Genomic DNA, 12,839 nt, shown 5'->3' on the forward strand with positions numbered 1-12,839 from the left:
CCATTGTATTTACTGTCTATTTATCTGATTTATTAAAAAAAAAAATCAGATCTAACTTACAGAATGGCTTCTTCAGCTAATTTGCATTACTACAGCTGGTCTTCAAAATCATGGCTGCTGGCATGTTTTTTTTCCCTAAAAGCACTATCAATCAGATGACTTTCCAGTAGTGCTGCCCCTATCACACTTGCTGGCAGCCACCTCCCTCTTGGGAGTTGTCATGCCAAAGCAGGGGCAGCAGGAGCCGGGGGGGGGGGGGGGGGGGGGTCTGCCCTGGCCCCTGCCTTGCAGCAGGGCAACAGCCTGGGCTGCCCCTGCCCCACACACAGCCTGGTGCTTTGGCCATTGCAGGGGATGTTCTACTTGGAGCTGCAGTTCGGTCCTTGCTTCTGCCTGAACTCCTGCACCATGACCAGCCTCCAGCACTCAGAGCACTGGAAAAGTGAGCATGCTGCTCTTAGCAGATTGCCTACACTTGTGCTTTTAACCATAGCCTTCAAAGGACTTTTACCAAAACTGCATTTTCAGTAAGTGCATTCATCACTGAGGTATAATTTGCTTCAACAGAATTTGAAAGAAGATTTCAAATAAACACTCTTCAGTGTTTCAAGTTACTGACTGCAATTGCTATGTTATCGCAGAAGCAGCAATTCAACTTTCATTTCAGACTTGTCAATAGTGATGCACTTCAAGTGTTTTGTTACAGTCTGCAGGAGAAAGAACAGTGTTCATGTGTTGCAAGTAATAAAAATGTAAAGTTAAGAGGATGGTTTTACAGCTAAAACTTTTAAGAGGGAAATGAAGACTTCAAAGACGTTCAATCAAATCTTGCATCAATTTAAAAGTGATCTTCAACTGAGTTAGGGAAGCTTTTTATGAAACTCAATTGCAGACGCTTTTCTATAGGAGAGCTGAAATTAATAGCTTCACTTCTGTTATAAACATCTCAACTGCAGGTAGCTACACAGGAAAAATGACTATAGTCTGCATTAGAAATACTGTGAGGTAGATAAATTAGAAACTACTTCAAATGGCTGTTGAATTTATTTGTTTGATAAATACACTCCTAACAAAATAAAAGTTAACCAATATTAAGAGATTTGTTTGAAGAACATTAGAAAAATCCATGACAATTTGATAGGAATTAGTGTGAATTAATTAAACAAAAAAAGTTTAAATATTGCCAGCAAATATAAAATGTTTGTAACGAAGGCATGGGAGAATGCTTTACATTTGTCATCTGATCACATTTTCTGTCTTTATAAACTTTTCCCCAAATTTTAAAAAAATACTATGCTGTTTTCTATAACATATCAAAGCATTATTTGTACAAAATCAAATCATGGCCAATGATTCACAACAGTGCAATAGATAGAGAAGGAATACAACCACTTCCAACAGGTGCTGAAAAATAAATATCCAGATTAAAAAATAAGATAGCCTATATGCACTCTGTGGAGTTACTGTCTATATAATTGACTGTGACAAGTCTCATGAATTTGAAACATTAAATGGTCCTTAAATGCCAGCTTGGATGGAGGCTTTTGATTGCTAGAAGCAGTAAAATAACCAAACCAAAAAGTCTTTTGTTTTTTTAAAACAAAACAAAAAAGTCTATTGCTGAACCCCCACTACCTCCAGTTGGCATCATTCTTCAGGTTTATTTGGAAAGCACAAACAACTTGTATTTCTGTAGATGGAAATAGTCTATTGCTATCTTAAGCAACATAACCCATCCCCATTACTGACTGAAGCATCAGTCAGTGGTTTGCTCAGAGGGACTGAAACATTTAAAATGGATTAAGAAAAGGCTGTTGGCTGTATGGTGGCAGTATGAACACAGCATGGCTTATACAGGTATGATGATGGTTGTTTTATAAATGAGCAAATGGGTTAACTACATTGCTACAAGACATTAAGAGCTCCTGATGAACATTTCCATCATACAGAGACATAAATAACATCTGTCAAGTTTTATATTTATTCAGTACATCTTAGAACAAAAATGAAATTGAGGGCATTTGTTAGGTAAACACGATACCCTGCAGTCTCCCACCGTTTTAGCCAAACCAAAATAAATTTAAAGCTCCCTTGTATATAATCTGCATCAGAAAGGTATCAAAGGCACAAGCAAGAAGTGACTAGGTAAGCAGAAATAATGTGAATGAGAATGAATAGATTCACAAGGCAAATAATTAGTAAGTATGGGTGGGTTTTTGTTTATTTACTGAAAATGAGATCTTCCAATTCTGCTCCAATGAATGCAGATAATGGTTTTGATTTAAAATAAAACTGTTACTGAATTATTTTAATCACCTGAAGGAAACCGGTCATGAAATAATCAATACTAGCTGGAAAACTCTTCTGGCCTCCCCAAACTCACCTGAGTCTGATGAGTAGAAGCCACAAGTATTAGAGACAAAGGCTCCAGGGCTTAAAAGAAAAGTTTCTTTACATAATGTACACAGCCAGCAATAATTTGTGCAGTTTGAGTAAAATTACAGTAATTTGCACAGTTCAGTTGGTTTTATGAATACCCAAGAAGCCTGATCAAATCGGAGTTTCCTTCCTGTCTTTACTTGGTGATGGCTTGACTTGCTGCTCCTTGCTTGCTTTTGGCTGCTCTTTGGCTGCTTTTGTCTCTAGGACACTGTCTCTTTGCTGCTGAGAAACACCCCCGCGTTTTTCTGGCTCTTCCTCTTCCTGCACCTGCTGCTCTGATTTAGCTCGCTGCAACAGTCGAAGCTGTACTCTCAGTTCAATGATGGCCTCTCGCTCCTCATGAATCGCTTGGTTCAGGTGATTGTTTTTTATCTTTTAAGCAAGGAAAATGAATGTCAGTGCTCCTTCTTAAAAGTAATTCCTGTAGCTAGGGCACCATTAAGCATTGCACAATAATAAAACTTTGCTGCTAAGCCAGAAGGAAATGTGCACCTACACACAGCAGTGATTTTTAAAACAGAATGCATGAAGAAAAAAAAAAGAAAAATAAATCCACACTCTTAGCTGGAATAGAAGGTTTATAATGATCAGAGAGACTTTAGAGCTGTAGCCATCAAAAAAGCAGATCTAAAAATGGATACTCTTGCCCTCCTTGTGTAGGAGGGCAATTGACTTTGTTGGAACTTTGCATTTAAAAATCACTGCTGAACTTGCTTCATCTAACTATGTGGAATTCCTGTGAATTAGGAATTTTATTTAACAAAAAGCTCCTCTCATTTCATTTAGGAAGCAAGGTTAGGGAGGTTTGGTAACAAGAAGGCACTGTGTTCTTTTGCCTTAGAGACAGACTTTCTCTGCACATGTCCAGTTGTTGCTGTACTGTCTGATAGCCCTGTGGTTTAATGACTTTTGGAGTCTGTGGCTAAGAACAGAAATTAGAATTTTTGATTAAGGCTTTTCACCTTTCTGTGCCTCCATTTTCTTACCAGAAGAGAACAAGACTTGTCAATAAATGCCAAAGCACAGTTTATTATATTCAAATAGAGATCTGAGCATTCAAACTCTTCATATAAAAATCAACTCTGCTTCGGTATTTTGTCAGTCTGGTTCAAGGACCCACTATATCCACCTGAACTTGCATCTTTTCCTGTTTCACCATATGGAAAGAATGGTTATGACTATGAGAGTAATAAATCCCCTTCAGAAGCTGAACTAATAATAACAGCGCAATGGAAAGACATCACTATTGGTCCTTTACAGCAGCTCTTCACACAGTTGAGACTCATGCCGAATGAGAGCAGACCACATCAGGTTTTCTGCAATATTTAGTTTTCTCTTGTTGAGTCAGAACTCCAAGGTGTTCAGAGAGTGTGCCAGTACCAAAGTATGTGAAGAACTGCAGTTGTACAAATAATTGGGTTTATTTTAAAAGAACATGTGATGCACATCCTAATCCACACCTTTGTTCCCCTGCCCCCAAGTCAACTACAGAGCCCTGTACAAAATACAGGGTTTCATGGCAAGGCAGAATAGGAGTAAATCAGTCTGCACATGTGCAACACCTCTGAACAGACTAAATCAAGTAAGCAATAAGGGAGAGCACTAGTTAATGCTAGGATTCAAATTTCACCTCCAGTTCCTCATTCTGCCTCTGCAAATCTTCCAAGATGACCTGCAGCTCCTCCTCATCTTCACTCTCACTTTCACTCTCAGAAGAATATTCCTCAGTTTCACTTCGCCCATGCTGCTGGCGACTGAAAGAGCAATGACAACCCATTTAAACACCACCTCATGTTTGCCAGAATTGTAGCAGAATAAAACAGGTAACTTATGCCCACTGAATAATCTCCAACAGTTTTAAAACAAAAATGAGAACTTTCTTTAAAAGTTTAATTTAATAAATCAATGATTTGCTATGGAGATTTTTTGGGGTTTTGGTGCACAGAGTCTACTTTCCTTTAGATGACATTTCTATTGTTATACTAACGAAAAATAGCCTCAAAGGTGTAAAGTTACTGAAATTTCAATAAAAAGAACAGGCTTTCAAATATGCTAATGTTCACAGGGTGATCTTTAAAGTGTAGTTTACGGTACTGTTTCAAAAGCATATATATGTATTTTTAATCAAAGATTGCTCGCCTGGTTGGGGATCTGATGTAAGCAGGCTCCCTTTTACCTTTGTATTTCAGCTATTTCTGCTCGAAGGCGATCTATTTCTTCTTTCTCAGAGGCAATCTGTCTCCGCAGAAACTGCTCCATGGCCAGCAGTTCTTCTTGTTCTGTTAAAATCTCATTCTCCTGCAATGATCAATTAGTTCACCTAAAAAAAGCCTTGAATTTATGGCCTACAAGGAACATACTACAAGGATTACTCTGTAATGCTGTGCCCTGAGAAGTGATGAGATAATGTGGCTCTCCAAAATGCTTCCAGTAGAAGTGACTGGCATGCCTTCCTTGAACTCCGATTCATCAAAACCTCAAGGCAAATGTAACTGCGAAACCAGCAATGTCTGTTCTGAATCCTCAGATGATCATTTTACTGAATAGTTGTGGAGATGAGCCACCAAATTCTGGCATGTTTGGCTGCCTACTTCAAATCATAGGGAAAGCTCTGGATAACTAGAAAAACAGCTAGAGAAACTGAATTCTGAAATACATCTTTCAAGAGGAATATGAGGGGAAAATTGCTATGGAGAGAAGATCAAAGCTACTAAGGGAAGCAAAGGCAGGCAGAAAAGCCAAAATAGCTGCCTTACTTCCTCTGATCTGCAGGAAAATAGCTGGTTAGATTTGGAAGTACTTTCTAAATATGTTCACAGGAAAGGGTCTGTATTTTTGCTGCATAGTGTCTGCTTGCTGCTGTTAACAGTCTACCAAGCTTTGGGTTCATTCCTGCAGTCAGCCATTCCCTCCCTACTTTACTGACCATTAAAACAAAGCCTTGATTCTTATGAACAGAGAGAACCCTGTAAGTTTTCAATTTCTCACTGTATTGGAAAGAACAGAAGTGTGTTTAACAATTCTGAAATACATGGAACAAGAAAATACCAGCAGACAGATAAATGCTTGCCATCTACCTGTGCAAGCAGAATATTTATGACTTCTTCATTCTCATTCATTTCTTCTTTGGAGACATCCTCCTTTGAAAGGCTAGCGATTTCTTGTGCAATCTTTGTTTCACACTCCTGCCAGCAAAAGAGCACAACTTTAAAAGGCCAGCCTCCCCAGCCACTTTAATTTACTGTAAAAAAAGATTATTGGAATGTATTTTCTTTTCAAATTTAGAATCACTGTCTCAATTATCTTGAAAGTTTATAGGCAGGTCTGTTTTTAATTTCAAAGCTTGCAAAACAGCATACTGGAATGCTATATTCAGTGCTTGCCCACCTTTCTCAGATATATGACAGTTTAAAAAATGCAACTGAAGTCTGTTCACTTTTGAGTCTTGCAGTTACTCATTTTGTTATTCCAAAACACATTGTTTTAAGCATGTAACAAATATACGCTCTGTCCAACTAAGTTTTTAATCACACACTTTGTTTTGCAAACAGCTAGAGTCTCAAGCTCTTGCTATCCCTAAGGAGAGCCAGATAAACAGAAAATGTGAGTGCTCCTCAGACACTCGTAAGTTAAGATGACAAAATCTGCAGTAAAGAGATTTAAAAGGTGGTTTGATCTAACTGTGTTGACTTTGCACTGTGACAAAATAGGGAGCACCCATCTATTTTTTTCCAGATTGTATGAATAGTGAAAATATTCATATCCATAGCTGGAGGTTACCTGCTGCACCTAAAGAACATCATTCTGGGTATGCGTATAGGAGACTTTTACATTCAAAAAAAAGTAGTGGTCAAATGAGCCTTTTCCTACTGAACTCACAAAAGCATTCAAAGCAATCTTAAATACATATATCTATATGTGCATCTTGGAAATAAATGGAACAGCAAAATTGAAGTATTTACAGTTGATATAAAGCTCTCTTTCCCATTTTCCCCTAAACATGCATTTCCATTCTTTCACAGCTCTGTAACTGGAGAGTTACTTAAAGTAATACCAGAAATTACGCAAAATGGACTCTAGAAAGTATTCTTTATGTTTTTCTTTAGTGTTTGCAAGCTAAAACTCATAGGGCAGAATGAAAACTTGAATCTACAGCCAGGAAGTGATAATAAAATTCCACAGCAACACCTGTCCTTTATGAATTCAAACTGTAACGCACAAAATACTCATTACAAACTATGAACATTAGAAAACCAGTCCTCAGTCTGTCCTTGTAGAACCATCTCACCTTTATGGTATTTTCAATTACAAGATTAAACAATAAGGCTGTATGATGCTACAAAAGAAACAGGGGTAAACAGTGAATAACCTACGGTCATAAAGCTTTGTGAAGAATTGCTGTAGTTAAAAATATCCCTACTTAAGTTTCATCTGTGATTTAGATGTTTGGTCAATAAACAGAAAGTTACCCACCTGTCTCTTAGCTTCTCTTAGCTTCCTTTTAAGAGCTGTTAAAATTCTTTGCACCTCCCAGAGTCTCTCTTCTTTGGATAAGTCTTTTATCCCTGCCTGCAAGTCTCGGTGTAAACAGTTTAGTAGGAACTCCTAGAAATATTGCCAGAGAGATCATAGTCACTGCAATGATTGTGCAGTTGGTTAATTTTCCTGACTTTTAAAGTAACTGAATCATATTTTGTGGTCAAAAGTATCTGGACTGCTAAGATGATGTTCACGGATTTTTTTTTCTTTTTTTCCCTTTCCTTTTTTTTTTTTTTTAAAAAGAAAACAGCTTTGCAATGCTATCATTCAGTCTTAAGAAGTTCTAAATTATTTGGTCTTCCTTATTTAAATCTTTCTTCCATTGATAGTCTAGGAGAATCTTTTTATAAGTTACTTTCCTCCACTATCATGTTTCACCTGTATTCCATTTTAAGATTTAACCCATCAATCACCTAACACCCTCAGTATGCTAGAAGTAGCTTCATTAAGTCCCTCTTACATCATCAGTTTCTCTGGTAGAAATCCCAAGTCTATCCTCTTTTCTAAAAAACTGCTTTACTCTTTAAATTATTTCCAGTTAAACCATTAAGGTTTACTTCACAAATGTAACTGAATCTCAGAGTCTCAGTATTAGCACTTTTTTGCCAGTTTGGTTTATACCTGAGATTTACTCCTATACAATTACTTGCAGGAGAAGACAGATATATGTGGCCTCCCTCTCCCCAAATCATCTCCCCCCCTGCAGACGCTGAAGTTTTGCCTTCTAGTCTTCCCTCATTTTGACCTGATCTTTGCACTTGCTGTGATTCTAAGCAGAGACTGAGAAGTGAACTTCCTCTGCAGCTTATTTGGTTTTCCCCTTCCTTTTGCCCCCATCACCCACCAGGACTCTCAGCACTATTTACACTAACTGCATATAGCATTAAGGTGGTAAACTGGTATGACTGTGCACTGCCTCTTGCAGCAGAAGAGCTTGGGGTCAAACTAAATCATTTAGGGGTTTATATTACTTCACGCAATGCATTGTTACTTCCCTTGTCTTTAACCAGTGAAATTCACTGTCAGAGGATGATGTAACTGAAAAATGTTTGCATGGTTTTAAACAGTGATTAGATAAACCTGAAGAGGGGAAGAAGAAAAATAGCACAAAGAGATCATAGATAATTAAAAAACAACACAGAAAACAGACTCGTAAGACAGATGCTACCTGCTACCACTGAACTCAGCAAATCTAAGCTGCAGTGGGCTGGGACAGCTTACCCCGCAGGAGGTGTCACTGCATGTCTGCCCTCTCACGTGTACACTCCTCTCAGCTGCTAGGGTTAGGTTGCTTAGGTTAGGATCATACTAAGTGTTTTCTTACATTACATTAATCCCTTCCGATTCCACTTTCCACTGAATCCCCTCAAAGTAACAGCCTAAGTGATACTGTATTTGTATAATGGTAATATATACAGAGCTGCTTTGTTGTGCTGTTTCTCAGCTCTCTGAAGTTGCAAGTCATTGAACTATAGCAGCTGATCAGGTTATGAAATTTCCATTTTCAAGTTAATTTTTAGTGCGTATATAAAGTTTCATGAATAACTGCAGGAACTATTAAAAGCATATGCTTCAAACTGTATAATGAGAAAAAGAGAATAAGCATTTTTTGAAAAGGTTTATCCAATAGTACACTATTTCAAGTTCACCAGGAAACCTTCTACTTTAAGATAAAGGTGAACAAAACAGGAAAAATACAAACTGTATTCAAGCTTAGTGCAATGAACTTGATTACTAAACTGATTTTTAGATGAGAACTTTTTTGCATCCTTTCTTCTCCTTCTACCCAGTAGATTAAGAGGGATTATCTTTCCCCATGGACAAAGGTAGTTTCTGTGGAGCAAGTTCCCTAGCTCTGAATTGAATTTCAGAGATTTGTTCCTATTTCAAAAACAATGTATTTTGCCAGATCCCTCCCCCTAATTCTCTGCTTAGATGGTTAGGGGAGAAGCTGGCAGGATGCCTTTTGGGCCACACCTCTGGTCTGTGCTGTCCGGGATGCCCAAGCTATTGCTCTTACACTGGCTGCTAAGAATGAAGTATCATGCAGGTGCTACAGCAGGGCTGTATTAGTAAAGGATTCTCACAACAGAGAAATCCTGTACCTATGCTAAAGTCTGATATGGCAACTTTAAGACAGAAGTAAAATAGTGTCTTTAATATATCAGAGAGGGGCAGACAGAAAAACAACAACAAAAAACCACCAAAACCCTTTTTGGCTTCATGGCAGCAGGTTTGGAATTCTATTCTTCAAAGCATTACATGTCAACCAAAAGCAAGTGTTAACTTAAACTCAGCACATGATCTAGATCTAGCTAAAGAGGGATATTAAAGAAGCCACATTCTTAAACATGTTCTCCCTATCTTCCCCTTCATCATAAAAATACTGGGTATTTAGCAGAGCAATCCAGAGAAGATGCAGCTATATACATATTTGTAAGACCATAAAATATCTTTCCACACATGAAATGGGCAAAAATACCACTACTCCTGATGTTATAGAAGAAAAAAAAAGAAAAAAAAAAAAGCAAAAAGCTTATGAAAATTTGCTGAATATATAAAAAACAAGGCAAAGATGCATAGAAAGAAGAACACTGAAGTAATCACCAACCTGTCGTCTAATTTCTTCTTTAATGCTTTCTTGTGTTTCTGGAAGTGCTGGCATTGTCGCCATATTTGACCAGCGAAGAGGTTTTGTCGCTTGCTTTAGGGTCACATTCCCAAAGAACTCTTGCACATGTGTAAAAAACACATACAGGACACGGTTGCTGATCTGCAAAGAAAGGACAGACAAAATACTGGTTAAAAGAATGATTTATTTACCTAATCTTCTGAGTATTATGGTTCACAGCCTAAGATCGTATCTTTCTCTAGAAAGGGAACAGCCTTTAGTATGCACCTCTATGAGTAGTAGTCATGTTTCAGTCTCTTCAAAGAGACTGAAATTTGCTTTAAAAATGATATTTCAAGTAAATCACCATATATTCACTTAGCTGTCTTCCATGTCTATATCTCTGAGGCATTTTCGTGCTAACTTCAGAATTTTCACATGCTTTGTACTACTGTAATTATTTCTATCACTGATAGATATAGAAATGTGTTAGATCTTTCTTTTTACTCATGTAAAGGTAGTCAGTGATAGCTACGCACAAGAGCGAACACTGACCATACTGAGCTTTTGCCTGGCTGCTGGCTACCTTCTTCTCTCCCCACCAAAAACTGTAAATATTTTCCACCACTTCTCTCTTGGATAGTATTTAAAACAGCAGAAAAAACAGTTTGAAAGAAGCTGCCACTGTATTCCTTGTTTTAACATGAGACAGAAGCAAGTATTTATTTTGATGCTATATCCTAAAAGAAGAGGTAGAGTTCTGTCACCACCTGCACTGCACCACCTGCATGCTAAAATCAACTTAAACAACAAAACATGATTGAGCCTACATTAATTGTTGCTTCTTTTGTTAGCTATAAAGTGACTGGCACAGCAAAATAATAATACCCAACCCTTTTGCTACTGGGTTTTCACTTAGATTATTAATTATAAAGTAAAGCTTTAGAAGAAAACCCACACCCACTGCTGTTTCCATTATGCACAGGACCAATTCTGAAATATGTTTCAAGTTTTCCGAGATGTTTGTTAAGAAATGACTCCAGGAACTAAAAATCCTACTAGAGAACTAAGTCAGTTGGTTTCCCCAGTAGTCTGACTGCAGACACCAAAGTCTGCACCAGGATGATCTGTTTAGAGTACAGGGTTCATGGGCTCGATACGGAAGTCAGGCAACAATTCAGTCTTCACTAAATTATCACTAAATCACAAACACATGGATATTGTGTACCTGCAACAATTATTAGCTGAATTCATTATTAAATAACTGCTGTTTACAACAGAATTAACACCCTGGCAACAATCCTTGTAATGCTTTCATAATTAAACTGCATTTGAAACCCAAGTATCAGACAAATGTTATGGAAGCTCAAATTCAGAAAGCCTCGTTTCCCCTTTCCCATCATTTTAAGCTCTCGAGGAGTAAAGAGAAGCTGTAATTCAGCTTAACCTTATAAGAAAATATCTGATTTATGCCTGCAAGAGAATACCTGTATACAAGTCTTTCTCGGACTGAAATCCTGCTCTAACACTTGCTGTGTGGTGCACATACCTGGACAGTAGGGCTGAGCACTATAGAAATATTCTGGATGTTCATTTTTGTTTCCAGTTCTTTTGCAATAACATGATCCATGTGCACAATCAACCAAGAAATTAGGAGATGGTTACACTCTGGCAACTCTTTCAGCAACCTCTGGCACTCCTGAACTTTCTCAGCTTCTGTGCTCTTTCCACAAGCATCTTCAAAGCGGGGCATTAGCTCTTTGGTAAGCAAATTTTCAGGCAGTTCTCGAAGATACTGTTTCAGCAAGCTGGCTACTGTATTGGGCTCATATTCTTCCAGGTTGGGAGATTCTTCTCGATCATAGGCTGCTTTTAGCTCATCAACTTTTGATTTTATTCCTTAAAATATGTAGATGAAGAATTAAGAGAAATCTTGAACTGCAAATCTATAATAATTATATTTAAACTTTCTGAGATGCACTTCTTTAATCTCTCCTTACAAAGCAAACTAACTGAGGAATACCTTTTAAAGGTTATCCAAATGCGACGAAGTCAAAATCATGACTCAAAATTACATGATCACTGCTTCTCAAAACACTAGCTACTACTATGAGGCAAGAATACTGCACTTCTGAAATTCTGAATCAGAGCTGGAGCCAGCATTCCCTCACATCAAAGAACAAAAAATAGGGTGAGGGTGGATAGGGGAATATAAGATCAATTGTGTATCTGTATTCAACTTCTTTGAGGCTGTTCAATTATACAGTCCCGACCTGAGCAAGGAAGAATTTTCTTATCAACATGAACATTGTGCAACAAGTTCTACATACAACAGCCTTCCTTTGTCAAAACAAAAACACACTCCTATTTTCCAGATTTCCAACCGGCTATCCTCAGTGAGACGTTTCACACAAGATCCTTGATTTGAGGCACTGTGTAACTAAAGGCATGTTTACATAATCACTCAACATAACTAATATTTTCTGTAAGGTGTTTTTATAACTCACTGACATTGGGATCGTCCAACAATCAGAAAAATTTTTTTCTTAAAGCTCAAACACCCACTTGAGTTACACTCGCTTAATGTACTGCCACAGCTTGAATCATATACAACAAGCAAAACTGGCTGTACTCTACTCTCAGCCCATGGTAAATGCAAGGTAAAATGCATTCAGCTGTACTTAAGTGAAGTCTAAACAAGTCAGTCATCACACATCTGCTGGTGCACAGTAGCTTGTTAAGCCACTGCAATTGTCTTTTTGAGCTCTCAATTTAAGCAATTTTATACACACAAGAGGGTGCTATTGTACTGAAGAACACCTAGAAGGCACAAACATGAAAAAATGTGTTATGGGAAACAAACCTTCCCCCATCGAAATTCCTAAAGCATGTTTTGAAAAAAATATGCAACCAGAATGTTCCAATATGCAAGGCTGAGAAACTGCTTAAAGTGTTACTGTATTTATGCATCCCTAACAAACACCATGCAGATCAACAGTCAAAAGAGACCTTAATGAAGCCTCCAAAATTGTTTGAAGTACCATTTTGCAGTGCTAGATAACTTGTTTCAAATGCTTTTTCTCAAATTCCTTTTCTCATGTGTTCTTGCTCTTCACCATACACACAGACGTACTTAGACAAATTATATTACAGGTGGAGTTCACAAACAGAACAACTGTTTTGTTTAATATGACTAAAACTGATGTTTTTTAAAACACAAATGTATTACGTAAGCTGGTGCTACACA

General features: G+C 37.7%; 1 protein-coding gene across 5 annotated transcripts in view; it reads right to left on the bottom strand.

Annotated features, from left to right (window-relative positions):
- Positions 1-1,025: 1,025 nt before the first annotated feature.
- The window catches only part of RALBP1 (ralA binding protein 1), a 55,573-nt gene continuing 43,759 nt past the window's right edge, over positions 1,026-12,839 (bottom strand). For all 5 annotated transcript variants that reach the window (XM_026094352.2, XM_026094350.2, XM_064507213.1 and 2 more), the window contains exons 4-10: positions 11,142-11,491; positions 9,593-9,754; positions 6,916-7,047; positions 5,520-5,627; positions 4,619-4,740; positions 4,073-4,196; positions 1,026-2,814 (exon numbers count right to left, since the gene is read on the bottom strand). In XM_026094352.2, coding sequence (XP_025950137.1) covers positions 2,551-2,814; positions 4,073-4,196; positions 4,619-4,740; positions 5,520-5,627; positions 6,916-7,047; positions 9,593-9,754; positions 11,142-11,491 — 1,262 coding nt within the window. In that variant the 3' untranslated portion in view covers positions 1,026-2,550. The remainder of the gene's footprint in view (positions 2,815-4,072; positions 4,197-4,618; positions 4,741-5,519; positions 5,628-6,915; positions 7,048-9,592; positions 9,755-11,141; positions 11,492-12,839) is intronic.

The sequence above is a fragment of the Dromaius novaehollandiae genome, chromosome 2 (assembly GCF_036370855.1).
Source record: "Dromaius novaehollandiae isolate bDroNov1 chromosome 2, bDroNov1.hap1, whole genome shotgun sequence".
In the NCBI taxonomy this organism is placed as follows: Eukaryota; Metazoa; Chordata; class Aves; order Casuariiformes; family Dromaiidae; genus Dromaius; species Dromaius novaehollandiae.